This window comes from Grampus griseus (assembly GCF_964374135.1).
Source record: "Grampus griseus genome assembly, chromosome: 6".
Classification (NCBI taxonomy): Eukaryota; Metazoa; Chordata; class Mammalia; order Artiodactyla; family Delphinidae; genus Grampus; species Grampus griseus.
Window position 1 is genome coordinate 101931205 of NC_139000.1, and position 20904 is coordinate 101952108.

The window sequence follows — 20904 nt, forward strand, 5'->3', positions numbered from 1 at the left end:
ACCTGGGAAAACTAAGCCCCAGAGATACGATAATTCCCAGTTTGGATTTCTAGAATAATTGTTCCATCAAAAACAATAGAAGTCAAGAATGAGGAAATAACTCTTCTGGGAATGCCCACAACTCCAGTGCCATCTCTACCCTTCAATAATAGCTGGATTTCCAAACTGTTAAAATATTTTTCTAAGGCAGGTTTGGAAACTAGGTAGATAACGTGCTAATATGTTAATACGAGTAAAGCTGTAGGTAAGAGGATTTCAAGCCTGAGATTTGAGCATGTGTATTTTTTTAACTTTGTGTTTTTAAAAAACTCATAAAATTAAAGGCCAACAATTAACATGGAAAAAAAACTTGTAACTTATAGTACAGTTCAAAGGTCAGTAGATTTACTAATTAAAGGCTCTTAAAAATCAACTAAAGAATGGTAAATATCCTTACTACAAAATAAAAACATAATTTACAAAAGAAAACTTCAAATGGTCAGTTAAATTTAAAAAGAAATTTATACTATTAAAATGCGATACACACACACCATCTTTACCTGCACATTTAATAACGATGAAAAATCTTTATCCTTTGGTGAGATTGGACAAAAATTGGCCCTGTGTTCTATTGCTGATAGGAAGATAAATTCTTAAGGACAGAAATTTGGCACTGTGAATAAAAATCAAACACACACAGAGCAAAGGAAGATATCACATTTGTCCAGTAATACCCCATCTAAAAATCTATCTAATGGAAAAAAAATCCATCAGGTATAAACAAAAAGGAATGTTAAAGTATGTACATTCAGCACTTTCAAATGTAGGGTATGTTAATGAGGTAGGATAACCCTGATAGGTTCTTAAATAATAAAACTAAGGTAGAAGACATAAGTGTAATACGATCTCATTTCAAAAATATTTCAGGATTGGACACCGGTTAGATATAAGTACACTGTAGATAAGAGGGCTTTAGGTAGGTTTAGTTTTTATCCTTTCTGCATTTTTAAAGTTTCTGCAATGAATTTGTACATTTTTATTGTTTTTAAACATGTTCAATGACTTAAAAGTTGAGTTGGACGAATGACAGCTCCTCCTTCCCTAGTAGAAGCAGTCAGTGTTCGCCCAACTCAGAGCATATGCACAGCCTCTGTAGTCCCCGCTTTTTTCCAGGTGGTCTTTTATAGTTGGATCTTTGTGTTTTGTAATTATGTTGAATTTCCACATATTCAGTTAGGGTGTCCTACTGAGGGAATATTCCCTTACCTAAAAGTTTGTATAGCAAACCCTGATGTCCAGCAATAAAGATCCTCATAAAAACATAAAAAGAGAGACTTCCCTGGCAGTCCAGTGGTTAAGACTCTGCGCTTCCAGTGCAGGGGGCATGGGTTCGATCCCTGGTTGGGGAACTAAGATCCCGCATGCCACGGGGCACGGCCAAAACAAACAACCAAAAAACATAAAAAGAAAAAAACCTTAATTGAGGAAATTTTAAAATTATTTTCCACTTATGATCCACTAGCTCTTTTACCCTTCATAATGTTGCGTTGCATCTGGGCCATCATTTTCACCGTCAGATTGCATGATACCAATGGAAAAGCCAAGTTAATTAACCCATGAGATGAACTAAGAGAGCGGCTGTGTTGAACTTAGTCCCTAGTGGCCTGTTTACGGTTATTTTTTCCCCTGATGTTTTCCCATTCTAAAGAAGAGCTTTATCTGGGATAGAGGGTCTGGTAGTCTGCATTCTCTGATTGCTTGGATTTGATAGACACTATAGGACATTGAGAAGCTCAGTCGTATTAGTCCCTTTTTTAAAGTCACAGCGATAGGGTGCCAGCTGTTGCTCTAGGCCCTCCAGCAACATTGGCTTCTCTTGATTCTTTAGCTGTTCCTGCCCAGATGCCAGTTCCCGAGAGGCCTCTCCCACCGGCTCAGCTCAAACAGCCTTCCCTGGTCACCGTCATATCAATGCCTTCCCTCCTAGCCCTAGATCTAGGGATCTGCTACTAGATCTTGGGATCTAGCAGCAGATGAGACAAAGTTCCTGCTCTGATGGTGCTTGTGGGTTACATCGAGGCCAGGGAGGCATATAATAAAGAAAGAAACCCACAAGATCATATCAGATGGATAAGAGCTAGGAGGAAAGATGTTGATGTGACAGTGACCAGGGAAGGCTCCCTGAGCTGAGCTGGTGGGAGAGGCCTCTCCAGGAGCTGGGGTTTGAGTTGAGACTGAAAGATGGGGAGATAGCCTCTGAAGATCTCAGGGAAGAGAATTGTGGTGAACATGAACAGCTAAAGAATCAAGAGAAGCCAATGTTGCTGGACCGTGGAGACTGGGAATGGGAGAATGGAGCCTGGCAGGCGGGTGCGTAATGGGGGACTTCTAGGTCACAGCAAGGAGTTCGGATTTCATTCCAGGGGTCTCGGGAAGCCACTGAAGGGTTTCAGTTAGAGAAGTAGTGGAATCTGGCTTACATTTTACATAATCATCTCATCTCTTGGGTGGAAAGTGGATTATCAAGGGTTAAGAGTGAAACCTGGGTGACCACTGAATAGGCGGTTATAGTTCAAATGTGAGATACAGTGGCTCTGTCTCTGAGGAGACGCAGAGAGTGGACTGATTTAGCGGGAAGAGAGAATAGGACTTGCTGTTAGATTTGGTGGGAGAATGGGAGAAGGGGAAGAACTGTAAATAACTTCTAGGTTTGGGGTGCTGTTTGCCAAGACGTGGGCTATTTAAAGGTGAACAGGAAAATCAAATGAGTTCTGTTCTGGGTATGTTAATTTTGATATACTTTGTGGACTCAATTGCAAATAAAGTTCTTTTCTAAAGTTCTGCAAAATGGATGAATGGAAGATTAGCAGAAACCCTCTGATTGGATAATTTTCTGAGAAGTTCATATTCCATGAGTACCATATAAGATACAGGTGCACGGAGGAGACTAATGTAAATATGTATATGCGTGTACGTATGTATTTGAGTGTGTGTATAAAATTCTAAGTTCAAACCATCCCTACTCTTGACAGTTGGTGGTAAGATTGCCACCCAGTGTAAATGCACTTTGACTACAATTTGGGGACTTTTGTGTTTCTGAGAAATGGGCCAAAGACCTTCTGATTTCTACTTATGAGAAAGAACCAACTTTTCAGTTGATAGCGTACTTTAATCAAACAAGCAGGAATAAGCAAAGACCAAGGCAGCCCGTGTCCTGGGACGACGCTATCCTAGAGGCAGGTCGGCACCAGCGTGGCCAGTTCAGTGGATAGAAGGATGCTAACTGGACTTGCAGCCTGGGTTGGGCTCAGAACGTTTCTAGGTTGAGCAGCTTCTCTACCTCTTGTCTGGAACTTGAACGCAAATGATCAGGGCTTGTTGCGGTGAGACACAATGATTCAAATGGCAGAGCGATTAGACACAAAGATCAGAAGAGGAGAGAGAGGCAGGAGGGGAGGCGTGGAGGTGGCAGGACTGGGCTGTCAGGGAAGGTAGCTGAAGCTTGCTGGACATTCTGCTAATGAGCTGAGGATGGTAGGTTTGCATGCAGGGCTTATCTGCTACTTGAGGCAAAGCTGCTTCCAGCCATTCCCCGCTCTGTGCCGGAAATGCCCGCACGCCACTAGGCTGGAGGACATCACCAAGACTGGCCTTCAGACAGCTTCAGGGGGACAGTGGGAGAGCTCTGTTGTAGGACTTTACGTACAAATCACTACCTTCCTTTTGTCCAGGTGGGGATAACTTCCCAGCTACTGGGTCCCTTCCTGAACCACCTAAGAGCACGTGTGACTCCTTTGTGCATGGTGTAAAGAGGTGACCAGTGAGGCATGGGCTTCCAGCATTGTCTAGGCAACAAATCTGTTGGAAAACTTCTTTTAAAGATGGAGAATCTGACCTCCTTCTCTCTTTTTTTTTCTTTTCCCGCCTTCTCTTTTTTTCTCTGAAGATTTTATGGCCAAAGTGAAGATGGAGATGAATTTAGTAATTCAATCCGCCAGTTATTTCTCGCTTTCAATATGCTGATGGACAGGCCTCTGGAGGAAGCTGTCAAGATCAAGGTCAGCTTGAGTAACTTTTTTTTTTTTTTTTTTTTTTTTTTTTTGCGGTATGTGGGCCTCTCACTGTTGTGGCCTCTCCCATTGCGGAGCACAGGCTTCCGGATGCGCAGGCTCAGCGGCCATGGCTCACGGGCCCAGCCGCTCCACGGCATGTGGGATCTTCCCGGACCGGGGCACGAACCCGTGTCCCCTGCATTGGCAGGCGGACTCTCAACCACTGCACCACCAGGGAAGCCCCCTTGAGTAACCCTTAATGCTGTCGGTGAGGATGTTCTGGGGCAACATAGAACTGGCCATGGTGGGAGATAAAAGAAAATTAATCCTAGTTAGTTCGTGGAAAACTTGTTAATTTTAGAATGACTTATAGAAAGTAAAGGGAAATCCCTTTATTTTAACTTTTATGTACACTTGTATTTTCAAATGTTGGTTTGCCAAAGACAAGCTAGCTATTTATTTATTTTATTTTTATTGAAGTAGATTTGATTTACAATACTGTGTTAGTTTCTGGTGTACAGCACAGTGATTCAAATATATATATGTGTGTGTGTATATATATATATATATATTAAATTCTTTTCATTATAAGTTATTACAAGATGTTGAATATAGTTCCCTGTGCTATACAGTAAATCCTTGTTGTTTATCTATTTTATATACCGTGGTGTATATCTGTTAATCTCATACTCCTAATTTATCCCTCCCTTCTCTTCCCCTTTGGTAACCATAAGGTTGTTTTCTATGTCTGTGAGTCTGTTTCTGTTTTATAAATATATTTATTTGTATTATTTTTTAGATTCCACATATAAGTGATATCATATGATATTTGTCTTTCTCTTCCTGACTTTGCTTAGTATGATAATCTCTGGGTCTATCCACGTTGCTGCAAATGGCATTATTTCATTCTTTTTTTCTGCTCTGGAGTGTTCTATTGTGTATATGTACCACATCTTCTCTATCCATTCACCCGTCAATGGACATTTAGGTCACTTCCATGTCCTGGCTATTGTAAATAGTGCTGCAGTGAACATTGGGGTGTCTGTATCTTTTAAATGAGAGTTTTCATCTTTTCTGGATATATGCCCAGGATTAGGATTGCTGGATCATATGGTAACTCTATTTTTAGTTTTTTTAAGGGACCTCCATACTGTTTTCCCTAAAAATTGGCTCCACCAATTTACATTCCCACCAACAGTGTAAGAGGGTTCGCTGTTCTCCACGTCCCCTCCAGCATTTATTATTTGTAAACTCTTTGATCATGGCCATTCTGACCGGTGTGAGGTCATACCTCATTGTAGTTTTGATTTGCTTTTCTCTAATAATTAGCGATGTTGAGCATCTTTTCATGTGCCTGTTTTAAAGACCTAAATATAATCTATGACACCGTAAAACTCCTAGAAGAGAACATAGGCCAAACATTCTCTGACATAAATCATAGCAATATTTTCGTAGATCAGTCTCCCAAGGCAAAAGAAATAAAAGCAAAAATAAACAAATGGGACCTAATCAAACTTAAAAGCTTTTTCACAGCAAAGGAAACCATAAAGAAAACGAAAAGGTAACTGACAGACTAGGAGAAAATATTTGCAAACAGTGCGACCAACAAGGGGTTACTTTCCAAAATAGACAGCGCATACAACTCAATATCAGAACACCCCAATCAAAAAATGGGCAGAAGACCTAAATGGTCGTCTCACCAAAGATGACAAGCTGCCCTTTTAGACGTCCCTTGAATGGCATTTCTGGACCCTGTGAGTTCAGCCAGTTGATCCTGATGATGATTCAAGCAACAGGCTTTACTCTTAGGGCTCCCCTTCTTCCCAGAAGCCCGTCGTCCCCATCATCTTCATCATTATCCGTTTTTTGAGGTAAAATATGTAATCCCTAAAGACTCAAGTTCGAGCTTTCTTTTTTGCTCTCTATGGCAACTTTGTGAGGGAGATGTCCAGATTTTTAACTACTTCCTTGGGTAGAAAACTGAATTCTAAATGGACAGTGGCTCTTGGGTGGTGAGGGCAGAAAGCTGTGCCTCTGGACTTTTCAGGAAAAAGATCCTGGGAGATCGTGTAGAGCAACATCAGCTTTCTTCTTCATTGCGAGAGTGTCTGTGTCCAGTTCCCTGTCCAGGATCCCAGCATCAGTCGTTTCTTCCTGGGATCAAGCAGGAAATTCTGTATTTGTCCTGCTTGGCAACTGAATATGCCTTCGGTGTTTTTCTTGCAGGGGGCAGCCTTGAAGTACCTTCCTAGCATCATTAATGACGTCAAACTTGTGTTCGATCCAGTTGAGCTCAGGTAAATAGCCAAAAACATTTGTTTCTTAACAGAGAAGCAGCTCCCCTGCTGGCTTGAGCTCAGGCGGCTACACATGCTGTGATTCTTCTAACACGTATTGACCGGACACCTTTTTGTGCTCATTTCTGTGGAAACCATAAAAGAAGACACAAAGCCAGTCCCTCGGCTAGGTTTGCACTTTCTCCAGGGAAACGAGACACACAGACATAAAATTAACTACAGAAAAAAGTACCTAATAATACGCTTCCAGCCCTATATCTAAGTACCCCCGAAATGCCGAGTCAGATGGTGATGGACACTGGGGTGGAGGTAGCCTGAAAAGACTTTTGCAGAAGTTGAGGGTGAAGGTAGGTCTGCAAAGCAGTGACGGACCTGACTAATTTGCCAGTTTAGGCTGACTTAGCTCCCAGGCTGAGCCCTGGAGTGGGCACGGAATAGAGCCTCTCCTTTGCATCCTAGAGACAGACTCTCAGGTCATTGTGGAGAAAATTCCAGGTAAACCTGTCCACGCGTAAATAATTTCCCAGTAGAGGGGAAGAGCGTAATGCTCCCTTGAACTCGGCAGAATGAAAACAGTGACTACTGGGGTTTCTCTTGCAGCGTACTCTTCTGCAAGTTCATTCAGAGCATCCCTGACAACCAGTTAGTGCGCCAGAAACTGAACTGCATGACCAAGATAGTAGAGAGCAATCTTTTCCGGCAGTCGGGTGAGTCTCCACCAAAAACTGCTGCTTACAGAAATCCCGGTCTTGTGTCTTCTTCAGCCAACACTGCCTTTTTTTTTTTTTTTTATGTCAATAATGTCCTTGCCAATCGTTTGCTGGTACTTGAGGACCTCCTGGGAAAGCAGTTTTAAGGAGAAGGTGAAGTCAGTTCAGCGTTCCCATAGTTCCTGAAAGAGCAAAATCATGTGTTCTTTCATCTTGAATTTGAACTCGTGTTTCATTAATTAGCAAACTTTCTCCTCAAAATAGGAACCCCATAAAGTAACAGGCAAGCAGTAAAGACGATCCTTTTAAACAAATGCATCTCCTTTGACTTAGAGTATAACGCCAGTAACCAGGGGCTGGGGCAGGCAGTGATGCCATGGGGCAGTGATGTTATGGGGCAGTGATGCCATGATGCTGTAGGGCAGTGATGGACCGCATGCCACTTATACTGGCTCGGCGGAGCTTCTCGACTCCGTGCCCAGTCATGTCATCTTAGTGGCTGAAGAGTGACCATGGCAGAAGGACTTACACCATGGAAACTGGCAATCACTGTAAATCAGAGAGGTTTTGGGGGGAGCTGTAGGAGAGCCAGACTAGCATCATACCGCTGGGAGCGGAGAGGAGAACACTCTTCCACTGATAAAAGACTCTTCATTTTGTAACTAGAGTCAGGCACATAGCCACCAGGTGGAAATCACTGTGTTCCTGTCCCAAAGTTGACATAGGAAAGAGGTCCAATACCTGGTTCTTTCCCAGTAAACCCAAGACTCGCTAGGGTGGGGCAGCTGTGGGAGCTTCTTTTGAAACCACCACCAGGTCAGGGAGTCCCAGAGGGTGACTCATGCTGTGTGTATCGACTGGAGGGTCTGAGGACTGGCAGGACACCTCAGAAATAGGAAAAGTTGAGTGAGTTGTTGGTGGGAGAACCCTTCTAGCCTTGCCCCTGGCTCGTTATGTAACTTTGGACGAATGAGGGACCTTCTCTAAGTCTCAGCTTCTGTTTCTATGGAAGGAGGGACTTGAACTAGATCATACCAGCACGTCTTTTGGCTCTGACCTCTTCTGAGCCTCAGAATTTGTGCTTAGACATTTCAGCTGTTCCAAGGACCCAGTCGGGGGAGTGCAGAAAGCTAGTGAGTGCTCTCAAGTGGAAAACTTAATACTAGTCAACCTCTTACTACGCTGTGATTCCCTCTGCCTCTAAGGATGCATAAACTGTAAATGAGACAACAAAGGTGCATTGTTTGAGCAGAGGAGCAAGGATGCCCTGGAGGATTCCAACAGAGGAAGTATTATCACCATTCACAGTCGTTTCTGTTAGTGCCCAGAATGTCTGGACTCATCAGAATGATATTATATCATTGTGAAAGATCTCAGAAGGAAGACGTAGTAAGAAGATAATACCTTACTTTATGAAGTCCACGTGCCTGCAAAAGCATGAACAGAATGTCTGTGAAACACTGAGACGTGCTGGTGGAGCTCAGTATTCATAGGAATTTTTCAGTACATTTTCTCCATTAGGTGGAATGTTTCAAAAAAATTAAAAGCATATACCTTGCTTAGCTTACTAGTTTCATATGATTTAGCTTGCAAGTATCAAGTTGGCTTTTTTTTTTTGGCCGTGCTGTGCAGCTTACGGGATCTTCCCTGACCAGGGATCAAACCCATGCCCCCTGCAGTGGAAGCACGGAGTCCTAACCACTGGACCGCCAGGGAATTCCCAAGTTGGCCTTTTTTTAGAAAAAAAAAAAGTTAAAGAAATTGTTAAATACTTTAAACATTTGGCTACGTGGACCCACAATAGGTGGGATTTTCTTTGTTTTTAAGGTCAAGGTACTGGGCTAAAGTTCCGTGCCTAAAACCACATGCTCCTCGGTGGCCTGGAGGAGCCCCTGCAGGGCTGAGTGCAGAGCTGGGAGCTGGGGGGACAGGCAGAGAGGGAGTTGCAGGAAGGAGCCAGGCAGTTCGGGGGGGCACTCCTACAGCTGGTGAGTGGTCTGCATTTTCCCCCTCAGAGTGCAGAGACGTGTTGTTGCCTCTGCTGATAGACCAGCTCAGCGGCCAATTAGACGACAACTCCAGCAAGCCTGACCATGAGGCCAGCTCGCAGCTTCTGAGCTACCTCCTGGAAGTTCTGGACAGGAAGGATGTGGTGAGTCAAAGAGTCACTGATGCAGAGCAGAGCGTACACTGGTCCCATGGCCTGGGATAGGAACCACTGCATGGCTCTCCTAGTCCCAGGCAGTTGAGAACCTGGGCGCTGGGGCAGGCTGCACCCATTTTAGAGGTGTTTAGAGAGGCTTCTCCCGGCTAGACTCTGTCATGCAAATCTAGGTCCAGGGAGATCCACCTACTGCTGGGGCTGCTACTGGTTGATCTTCCTGATTGGCCCAGTTTGCCTATCACTGAGATCCTGCTGAGGACTTTTCAGATCCAGAGCCCTGTTAAGACTTGTTAGGTAGAAAGCTCTACCCTGTTATACCTCTGATACCTGACACCACTATTGTAGATCTACCGGAGCTTCTGAGAAGTTCTCATTTTATGTTCTCTCTGAAACTGATCCTTCCTTCTGGAGCCTAGTAGAAATGATGTGTTGTTTTTTTTTTTAATCTCACCTCATCTCCTCCCCCTCAAAAAACCTGGGGCCACACTGCCTGGATTTTCCATGTTCTAGAGATAGACCTGTCAATAGCCTCCACTCAAAAGGCTGGAGAACTTTGCAGAATGTTTTCAGTCGAAGACAAACCATAGTCGCTACCCCCCATGATGGCTACACGGCACCCAGGTTCCTACAGAGAGGCGGGTGTTATGAATCACTTTCATTTAAAGAAATAGGAAGCAAGCAGAGAAATAATAAAAAGCAAGGAAGGAAAGAAGGGAGGGTGGGAGAGAGGGGACGCTAACGATACTTGGTGTTTTAATAAAATTACATAATTAGCAGTGATCTAGTTGTTGGAAGCATTAAGCAGGAGATTCGAATATCTGTCAAGGAGCAATAATGGGTAAAGGCTTTGAAAAGGCAACTTGAATATTGATAAGTTGGAGCTGAAGGAGTATAGCATCAAACCACAAGAAAGGAAAGAAGGAGAAAGAAAGACTGAACATTCATGAGGCACTGTTGGGTGCATCAGCCCCGCTAATTCCTGTACGGGATCTTTTCTTTCTTTTCTCGCAGCTATGAACATTGAAGCGCCACAAAGTTAAATAATTGCTCACTGTCACACATGACAGAGTCAGAATAGTAAATCCCCGTCTTAGTCTGCTCGAGTTGCCGAAACAAAATACTGCAGCCTGGGTGGATTAAACAACAGAAATTTATTTCTCATAGTTCTTGGGGCTTGGAAGTTCAAGGTCACGGTGCCTGCATGGTTGGGTCCTGGTGAGGCCCTCTTCCTGTCCTGCAGATGGCCACCTTCTCGTTGTGTCCTCACACGGCCTTTCCTTGGTAGGGCAAGCTCTCAGGTGTCTCTTCTTATAAGGATACTAACCTGTCAGTCCCAGGCCCTGTCTTCACGACCTGATTATCTATCTCCAAAAGCCCCATCTCCAAATACCATCACATTAGGGGTTAGAGCTTCAACACAGGAATTTTGAATGCGAGTGATAAGTCCATAACAATCTCCTCGACTTGAATTTCTTGTGTTTTTACATCCTAGAGAGGAGGTAGCAAGAACTTCATGTTTTCGCCTTTTTCTTCCCACTTATGCGCCAAATCGTCCTGGGTAGCCTGATCTACGCAGCCTCAGGACCGAGTACCTCGTGCTAGCGGGAGTCTCCAGAAACTGTTGAGTTGCTGGCTACAGGGAGCTCTCAGCGAGCCCAGATGACCTGGGTCATTAGAGAAGCTTTCTTCCCCTGCATCCCCTGCATCTCCACGTTCATCTTTTAAATGTCAGAACCAATTATGTTCAGATTCCTTAATAACATTATGTATCGTTCTGTGACAATATTTCCCCCTTTTGGACAAGAGATTGCTTTGTACTGAAGAGGCAGAATGAGAGTTAAAGAGAACTCTCAGCAGTCCAGGGTTTCTTTAAGAAAAGTGAAGCTGAGTCAGAAGAAGTGGTGTCCATCCCTTTGTTTCCCCCTCAGGGTCCCACGGCGCTGCACGTACAGCTGATAATGGAACGGCTGCTGCGAAGGATCAACCGGACCGTGATTGGGATGAGCCGACAGTCTCCCCACATCGTGAGTGTCGCCCAGGGGACCACACAGCCACCGCAGCTTCTTTTTTTTTTTTTGCGGTATGCGGGCCTCTCACTGTTGGGGCCCCTCCCGTTGCGGAGCACAGGCTCTGGACGCGCAGGCTCAGCGGCCATGGCTCATGGGGCCCAGCCGCTCCGTGGCATGTGGGATCTTCCCGGACTGGAGCATGAACCCGCGTCCCCTGCATCGGCAGGCGGACTCTCAACCACTGCGCCACCAGGGAAGCCCCACGGCAGCTTCTTAGTGTCCCATCCCACCTGCCCATTGTGGGGCTTTGGGGAGCAGTGTCTTGAGACCAAATTCACATAGGCCCCTCCCATCCCAGTTTCCAATCTGTGCTGCGGACTGGGTGGCATAGCTCCCTCGGGAAATGAATGGGGTCTAGAACTTTACAGCCCCACTGGATGAGTGACTCTTCGTTATAGCTGTGAGTAAATCTGATGCTGATTTTCTCTTGAGGGAGAATGATCTACCAGGGAGGTAGGGGAGGCAAATGGGGGAAAATTTTAAAGGATCTCGCCAGTACAAATCATAAGGAGCCTTGCTCATAGGGAAGGTAAAACCAAAGCCTCTTATAATATATTAAAGCAGAGACCCACTGAGATAGGCAGGCACCCTAGGTGGACTAAGAACTTGGGACCCATTCGACCTAATGCTCTTTCAATATTTGCTTAATATTTTATTTCAGGAAAATGTGAGCCTTGGTGAGCAGAAAATTAGGGCTTTGGCTGACTGCATTTAGCATTTCCTCTAGTGTCTCAAGCAGTTTAGTTGTAATTCTCAATGTACGCATGCTCTGTGTGGATCTGCCTTTGTTAGAATGATAACAGTAATAGTATCAGTGTGTCCAGCCAGCGTGATGATAATGGTAGTAGTCACTGTTAGCTTATTTTTCTGTGTGTGCTAGAAACTATCTTAAGCACTTCATTGAAAGGTCACGCCAAGCTCCATTGTGCAAATGAGGAAACGTGCAAAAACCCGAGCAAGGTTACACAACCACCAGGTGATTGAGGTGGGCTTTGGCCCTGGGCAACCAGCCTGGAGGCGGCGCCTTGCATGCTGTCAGCCGTGCCCACCCCCAGCAGCTCACCGAGTTATGTTCCCAACTATGCACTCTAGTCACCGTGAGAGGAATTCTGATGACGTCAGTTTTCCCCTTCGTATCATATTCCCCGTGATATTCAGTGTGCTTAAAAATCGGTGCCCTGTGGTACCATCCAGCCCTTGTGGTTCAAGGAAAAACCATTTAAAGAACTTGGGATTAGCATGCTGTTAGAAATGTCAGTGTTGCCCTGGCCTCTTATTCTCCGCCTGTTATGTCTATGAAACGTCAGATAAAACGTGTGATCGAGACCAGAGGTAACTGTTGAAAGGCTGAGTTGTATCATCATTAAAATGAAGCATCTTTTACTAAAGGTGCATTTTTGCGATGCTAAAATCTCTGATTAGATTTTTAATCAGAGGACATAGAAAAAGAACTATCCCAAATTGCTGTGGTAAATAAAAACCATTTATTCAACAAATATGTATTAAGAAACTCCTGTAAGCCAGGCGCTGTTCTAGATGCTGGGGATATATCAGGAAACAAAACAGACAAAAATCACTACCTCAGAGAAGCTTACATTCTAGCAAGAACAATTACAAAAAAAATAAATGGCAGAGTACTAGAAGGCTATAAGTGCTATGGAGAAAAAAACGAGTGGGATAAGGGGAGTTAGGGTAGAAGAGTTACAATTTATGTAAGCTGATTAAGAATGGCTTTCCTGGGTCTTCCCTGGAAGTCCAGTGGGTTAGGACTCCACACTTTCACTGCCAGGGACCCAGGTTCGATCCCTGGTCAGGGAGCTAGAATCCCACCAGCCGTGTGGTGCAGCCAGAATAAAAAACAGGCTTTCCTGAAAGGGTAGAATTTGGACAAACGCTTGGCAAAGGCCTGGAGAAACAAATAGCGTTAGGTGCTGATGGTAATGCAAACTATATGCTGATTTGGCAATATATATCAAAGCCTTAATACAATAAATTTGCATCACTTTATAATTAGAAAAATAAACTTTTCTAAACAGAAGAGACCTAAGACAGACATTCATTCAGAGAGAGGTGTACATGGATAGTATTTCACTGTTTTTGTGTTTAGGAAGTTATTCTCTCCATCCCAGGAACAGCTGTATTTTTATCTCCTCTGTGCCAAGTTCACTTAAATTTGTGTTGTTTTCATAACTATATGAATACAAGAAGAGACTACCATAGATACTTGCCCTCTGGCTGGAAAATTAAGTCTGTGGCTCAAATATGGTTGGACTAGGGGAAAGCAAGTTGAATATGTAATTCCTAGCCTCAAAAATGGAGATGATGGTAATCATCTAATTATCCGATCCCTTTCTTCAAACCAGGTCCACAGTTACACAGCATAACATGCTAGGAATCCCTGGCCAAAGGGTTCTAGAGCTGGTGGAATGACATTGAAGTGGTCCAGCAGGGAGCTCTCCTAGCCTCTCTTCTGCTCTTCCATTCAGTTTTACGACCTCTCTTCGACCTCTCTTTTTCCTCTTTGCATTCCTCCAAGCTCAAATTTATTTAAATGATGTAAATACTTTGGATGTTTCTCCCTGGACATCTCTGTTACACCTGGGTCTCAACAAGCAACTCAGGGTCTGCAAGTTGTTACAGCTTAACTAGTCATCTAGCTGAGATCTTACAATCAGTATCCCCTGACCTACAGGATTTCAGAGGTCATGGCTATTCATAGGATGAGTGAGGCCCTCCACACTGCTTCACTCAAACCTGGAAGGACCTTCTTTTTAGCAGAAACTGCAAAGCCCATGCCTTTGGACCTTTAGAATGCAGTATGTTTCCAGCGTGCTGGGGTCCCTGCATAGTTAATTGGGTGGGAAAAACCAAAGTACTTCCATCCAGATCTTGGCTTTGTCGGTTGATGGTCTAAGGAGCTGGGATTTGTGTTTTTGGTCTCCTTCCAGGGGAGTTTCATTGCTTGCATGATTGCCATCCTGCGGCAGATGGACAAGAGCCACTACAACCACTACATCAGCACTTTCAAGACCAGACAAGACATTATTGTAAGTTGTCTTCATTGGATCCTGGTAACTTAAGACTTCTCATATTTTGGCAGAACTGAGCATCCTGAGTCTGGGGTTCCCTTCGCACACACCTCTGAAGGCTGTGTCGCTTTCCACAGGGGTTACAAGAGGGAGAGTTTTTCTCTGCCCACAGGATTTGAAGAAGAGTCCAGTACATATACCAGGAGGTCCTCACGCAGCCACCTACGTCTCTTGGATTTAGAGAGAGCCCATATTTAGAAACATTTGGGTGACCTCTTTTGCTCTCAGAAGAGGACAGTGTCTCATTTTCAGGGACAGTAGTCACCCATGCCCTGGCAAGGATTTTAGGAGGCAAAGATGTTCATGGTCTTTTAAGATGTGGTTGATGTCATCCTTTTCAGTATTCCCTGGAGAGGGAAACAAAAAGAGGTAATACCTGCCCCCAGGTAACAGTTGTAAGTTATCGTCAGTTGAAAATATTCCATTCTCTTCTGTTTTAAACAAGAAAATTGTTCTCATAGTTACCATTAAGCATACAGCCGAAGGTGGCCCAGGAGGCTAAGTTAGATCTCTGGCTGCTTCCCCAGGATCCTTCCCTTCAGGGAATTGTTAGTGGCTGTTAAACATCCCTGAAGGTGAGAATTCCCTGGCCGTCCAGTGGTTAGGACTTGGTGCTTTCACTGCCGTAGCCTGGGTTTAATCCCTTGGCGGGGACCTAAGATACAACGAGCTGCATGGCCAAAAAAAAAAAAAAAAAAAAAATCCCTGAAGGTATTGTCTTATCTTGTGAAGTAGTGGGCTGGACAGGGAGATTAACAGGCAGGGTCTCATTGCACTCATCTTTGCTCCAGGTAACTTCGCATCATTCGTGCATATTCCAATTTTCTTTATGCTCCAGATTTTCCACTTTCTGCCTTTATTATACTGATAGCATGTAGCCAGTACACCCAAAGATATCCAGCTCTTTCTTTGCCGGTCACTCTCCTTTCTGTGAGGTCTACATGAAAGAAAAACACACAAGGAATTGTACTGTTTATTACTATTAGTTGTAATCGATCCAGTGATGAACCCTCAGAGCACTGTCCTGGACCACAATAAAGGACTTAATGGGGCTTAGTCTGGAGTCCTATGTGGACCTCCACGTAGGCCATGCTCTGGCTGGCAGCGTGGTACAGGAATCTGTAGCGATCCGTAGCTGTGCTTGCAGAGATCTGGGCGAGAGAATTAGGAAGAGGGGAGAGGTGGGGAGAGGTGGAAGCCGAGGGTAGCAGTGTTTCTCCTCCGTAGTGGGTTTAAGAACACAGGCTTTAGAACACCTGGATCTGGGTTTGAATTCTGACTATTCTGCTTCCCCCTATGAAATTTTGGGCAAGCTGTCTAACCTCGCTAAACCTCAATTCCTCCTCGGTAGGATGGTACCTACCTGGGGGCAGGAGGTAGTTAATGTGAGTATTGATGAGTGGACATGTGGAAAATGCCTCACTTTGTGCCTGGCGTGTGTTACTAGCTATGAGAACCACCTACTTATAATAATGGTAATGATATTACATTATCATTACATATATAATAGTATTATTATTATGTAAGATAAAATTAATATAAAAATAGTTTAGTGACTTTTTTTTCAGATTCCCTTCTGAAAGCAGGAAGAATAAAGAAAGTTATACTAAATTCAAACTCTTGACAATTTGGCTCCTTTAAGTAAGCAAAAAGAAGAAAAAAAAAAAAAACCAGATTTAACTCCTATTCTCCAGGACCGTGGTGAGCTCTTCCCCTGCATCATCTTTTTTTTTTTTTTTTTTCTTTTTGCGGTACGCGGGCCTCTCACTGCTGTGGCCTCTCCCGTTGCGGAGCGCAGGCTCAGTGGCCATGGCTCACGGGCCTAGCCGCTCCACGGCATGTGGGATCTTCCCGGACCGGAGCACGAACCTGCGTCCCCTGCATCGGCAGGCGGACTCTCAACCACTGCGCCACCAGGCAAGCCCTGCATCATCTAATTAAAAGAGGATTATTGTCCCCAAGGGAACAGTACTCATCAGTGGCAGAACTGCAGGGTACGGCGAAGCCCTTTGACCTCCAGTGGACTGTTCTTTCTCTCGCTCCTGCTGCTTCTGAAGAAATCACTTGAAAGACTTTGGGAAGTGGTAGATAAAGTGAGGCCTGGGGTTATCTGTGAACTGCCTTCATTATGTCATCACTGTTTACAGTTCACTGAGAGCACTAGAGTTGAATATGGAGTTGGCATCAGAATAGATAACTGGCATCTACATCCTTGTTTCACAAACCATCACCTCCTGTTGGCTTGAGGAAAAAAGTTAATAGGATAGTTAATAAGTAATGGATGCACTTAAAATTCATGATGAAAAACTGGAAAACTTGTGAACTATGTCTATGATTTCAGAGTGGAGGGTAGAGAAGTTTGACTCTCCATTGAACCAGAAGGAAGTAACACAGACTTGAGAGCTGGAATTGCTCCCATTCCTATGCTGTTTGGCGTCCGAAGTGTACTGGTTAGCCAACAGGACCGGGGACTCAGAGGAATATTGTTAGAAACAGAACCCAGGCCCCCTGCCTCCCAAGCCCCGTTTTCTTTCTGTATATGATGTCATTCATGAGCTAGAACTGCACGGTTTAGTGCCAGAGAAATTGGACTGGATTTTCATTTCAGGAATCTGAGCAGAAAATGTCTAAATTTAACTAACTAATAAATTAAAAAGCTTCCCAAACTTTTTATCTTTGATTTTTTAGCCCGACTGTTCTGAGTTCCTTTTTCCTCTTAGCCCTCTTTCGAGTAGAATAGCTGTTTTTTTTTCAGTACTGGCCTTTTGTTATTAGGTTTTACAGACATGATGGTCCACTGCTATAATCTCTTTTTAAGGACCATTTAGGACCCTCCCCCCAGGCTACGCATGGTAATGTTCCTGGAAGAGGAAGAATCATGACTCTGCTTCTTATTTATAGCATTTTTGTTCTGTTCTAATAATAATAAGGGAGAATTGGACTCAGAGTTATTAGAAGTATCAGTTTTCTCAGACTCAGAGAAAAAACTGGTGGTTGCTAGAGGGAAGGAGGGTAGAGAGATGGATGAAAGAGGTGAAGGGGATTAAGAGATCCTAACTTCCAGCTGTAAAGTAAATAAGTCCCAGGATGTAATGTACACATAGGGAATCCAGTCAGCAATGTTGTAACAACTTTGTATGAGGACAGATGGTAACTGGCTTTATTGTGGTGATCATTTCCTAATGCATAAAACCATCGAATCACTATGTTGTACATCTGAAACTAACATAATATTATGTTAATATTAATTAACTAATATAATATGTTAGTATGTTAATTGTAACTCAATTTTTAAAAGATACCAAAAAGTTAAAAAAAAAAAACAGGTATCAGTTTTCTGACAGTTGTTGGTGAATTCATTTGAAGTACAGTAGATCCATTCAGACAACATTGGCGGCCAAGGACTGAAGATATTATGGCTCTGAACTTGGGATCCAGAATCCCAAGGTCTCTTCCTAGCTCTCCAGCTTCTTGGTTTCTATGGCCTTAAGCCAGTCGTTTCATTTTTCAACAGTCTCAGTTTTATCATTTATAAAATACAGACCATTTTTTAATCCTTCTCTTCCTTATCAGATTACATGATGTAAACATCAAATCATAGGATACCTGTAAGAATGCTCTGTTGAATACACACTGCTGTGTTTAAAATAGATGACCAACAAGAAACTACTGTACAGCACGGGGAACTCTGCTCAATATTCTGTAATAACCTAAATGGGAAAAGAATTTGAAAGAGAATAGATGCATGTATATGTATAACTGGATCACTTTGCTGTACACCTGAAACTAACACAACATTGTAAATCAACTATACTCCAATATAAAAGAAAGTCAAAAAAAAAACTCTGTTATCCCTATAAACCTTACTCAAAAGATAGACTGTTATGGGACCTGGGCCATCGTATTCCTTCCTTTACGTCAGTGTGCTGGAGGAAAGGCTTATGAAGTATAAGTTTTCCCCCAGTTTTCCCCCAACCATTCGTCCTTTGTTTTCTGCAGGACTTCCTCATGGAAACTTTTATCATGTTTAAGGATCTAATTGGAAAGAACGTCTACGCCAAAGACTGGATGGTCATGAATATGACACAGAACAGGTGAGACCGACCATCGCAGGGCTGGAGGCATTTGAAAACTTGGGTCTGGAAACTAGGTTTTGACCCTTGTGAAGCATGTTAAATCTCTTTGCTTCAAGTCCACCATCTGTAAAGTAAGGTTCCTCCTGCTTTCGTGGTCCTGGTTTACATGCTTCTGTTCTTGATTCCAGGCAGGCTACTGTGGTCACTCCGACTTGGGCTCTCTACTCTCTTCTTTCTGCTATAACCTCCTCATTGCTTTCATGTTGATTGTCGGCATCAGCTCTGCAAGGTATCTTTCAGTGTCTCCATATGGACTTCATCATCCTGATATTCAAGGCCTCTGCATCCCGGCCCACCCTGCTTTTCTAGCCTTGTCTTCCACTGTTTGCCTCTATATACAACTTGCCCTCCAATCAAACTGGCCTCTTCCCTCCTAACCCTGACCCTGACCCTGACCCTGACCCTGTTCTGTGCCTCCGCTCACGCTGCTGCTTCCATCTGCAGTGTCTGCCCCATTGTCTCTGGCCATCAACATGCCTCCCATTCCTTCAGGTCCTTCTCAAATGCCATCTCCAAAGGAAGCCGTTCTGATCTGGATGTCATCTTCTCTTCTTTTGATTTCCCCATACCTCTTTGACACCCCCTCCTAGAATTTTCCATATTCTTTGTTGGGTCATGGTTCGATTTACAGGTTGCAAATGATCTCCACCAAGTTGTAGATTTCTTAAGACCAGGAACCATTCTTTCAAGGCAGAACCTAAGCCAGTGCTTTGCAGTTGCTGATCCTCAACAAAGACTTGTTGAATGAAAGTGAAATGGACTGAATACAGATACTAAAAGAGATTCAGGATTTTTTTTTTTTTTTTTTTGCGGTATGCGGGCCTCTCACTGTTGCGGCCTCTCCCGTTGCGGAGCACAGGCTCCGGACGTGCAGGCTCAGCGGCCATGGCTCACAGGCCCAGCCGCTCCGCGGCATGTGGGATCTTCCCGGACCGGGGCACGAACCCGTGTCCCCTGCATCGGCAGGCGGACTCTAAACCACTGTGCCACCAGGGAAGCCCCGAGATTCAGGATTTTTAAAGAGCTAAATAAAGTAAATCATTATGATAAGCATTTTTGTTAACTCTCGGTGGTCCTGATACCTGATTAGAAAAACCCTTCCCAACTATGTACAGATTAGAGAAACAATTGCATCTGAAGTCCTAGACTTTAAAACGTAAGCATCACGATGGAGCAAAAGGAGCCTTGGTCTGAGGCTCAGGAGCCCTGGCTTGTCCTCTGAGCTGTACCCTGAACTGGCTAAATTGTGATGCAGCTGTGAACTGTGCTAGTAGTCAGTTCAAGAAACTGATCTTCAGTGACCTTCTCTGTAGAATGTGCTGTAGTTGGTCTCTAAGGACCTTGATAGATCTAAAGGTCTTAGATTGCCAAGTCCAGGTTTGATTTGCTTTGGCTTTTAACATAGATGGAAAATGTTTCAAAGAGCATGAAGTTGCCTTCTTTATCCAGTGTGTTTTTCCTCCCCTAGGGTTTTCCTCCGTGCCATAAATCAGTTTGCTGAGGTTCTCACGAGGTTCTTCATGGATCAGGCAAGCTTTGAACTTCAGGTAAGCATGCGACTCACCTAGGAGTTCCTTGAATTCTCAGCCAAAGCAAGAGAACCGTTTCCTTTTGGAAAACATCGCCTCAGATTTTTTATCATAACACAAATACACACAAACACACCTGCTTGCAGGTAGGCACGCAGGTATTCCTCTACCTACAAACGGTTTAGTGTCCAAAGAGCAGTTTGTATAAGCACCTGTTTGAAAGTCCAAAGTGATAGCAAAACTGGTGATCACTTGCTCCATCTTTATTCATGCATTCATCCAACAAATATTAGAGAGTTGTATGTACAGGGCACTATTCTAGGCCCTGGTGAAGGCAGACAAGGTCCTGCTTCCGTTGCAGGGTACATTTTGTTGGTGATGTGCTTTTGCTGTGATATGGCCTGCGTTTGAATCTATGGAACTTTGGAAGTAGAGAGTCACAAGCAGAGGAGATTATATATACATATTGCATATACATATACATGTTTATGTGTGTATATACATATGTTTTTATATGTGTGTGTATATATATCAAAATGGTTATATACGTGTGTGTATTTATACACACACACACACACACACACACACACACACATAAGTACCTATGCCAAAATGGAATCAAGCTGTACAGTTCTTTGGTAACCTGTTAATCTACTTTATTTACTTTTTCTGTGATCTTTTCGATGATAATAAATATTCTCACAGTATTTTTAATGGCTGAAATACAGTGCATTGTATGGCTGGACCATGGTTTACTTAACCGAATTCTTCTTATGAGCATCTAGATTGTTTCCATTTTCTGTTATTATGTTCAATAGCAGTGTGAGGGCCTTCCTTGTTTTAAATATTTTTTTAAATACCCATAAATATGTTACCAGG

The 20904-nt window shown here is 43.6% G+C and overlaps 1 protein-coding gene across 1 annotated transcript in view; it reads left to right on the plus strand.

Moving 5' to 3' along the window:
• Positions 1-20904, plus strand: part of DOCK5 (dedicator of cytokinesis 5) — a gene marked incomplete at its 5' end in the record, with an annotated part of 211157 nt that overhangs the window by 141283 nt on the left and 48970 nt on the right. Inside the window, 8 exons of the mRNA XM_082656932.1 lie at positions 3926-4037; positions 6258-6328; positions 6929-7035; positions 9054-9190; positions 11131-11226; positions 14220-14318; positions 18360-18454; positions 19965-20043. Of these exons, the coding sequence (XP_082513058.1) occupies positions 3926-4037; positions 6258-6328; positions 6929-7035; positions 9054-9190; positions 11131-11226; positions 14220-14318; positions 18360-18454; positions 19965-20043 (796 nt within the window). The remainder of the gene's footprint in view (positions 1-3925; positions 4038-6257; positions 6329-6928; positions 7036-9053; positions 9191-11130; positions 11227-14219; positions 14319-18359; positions 18455-19964; positions 20044-20904) is intronic.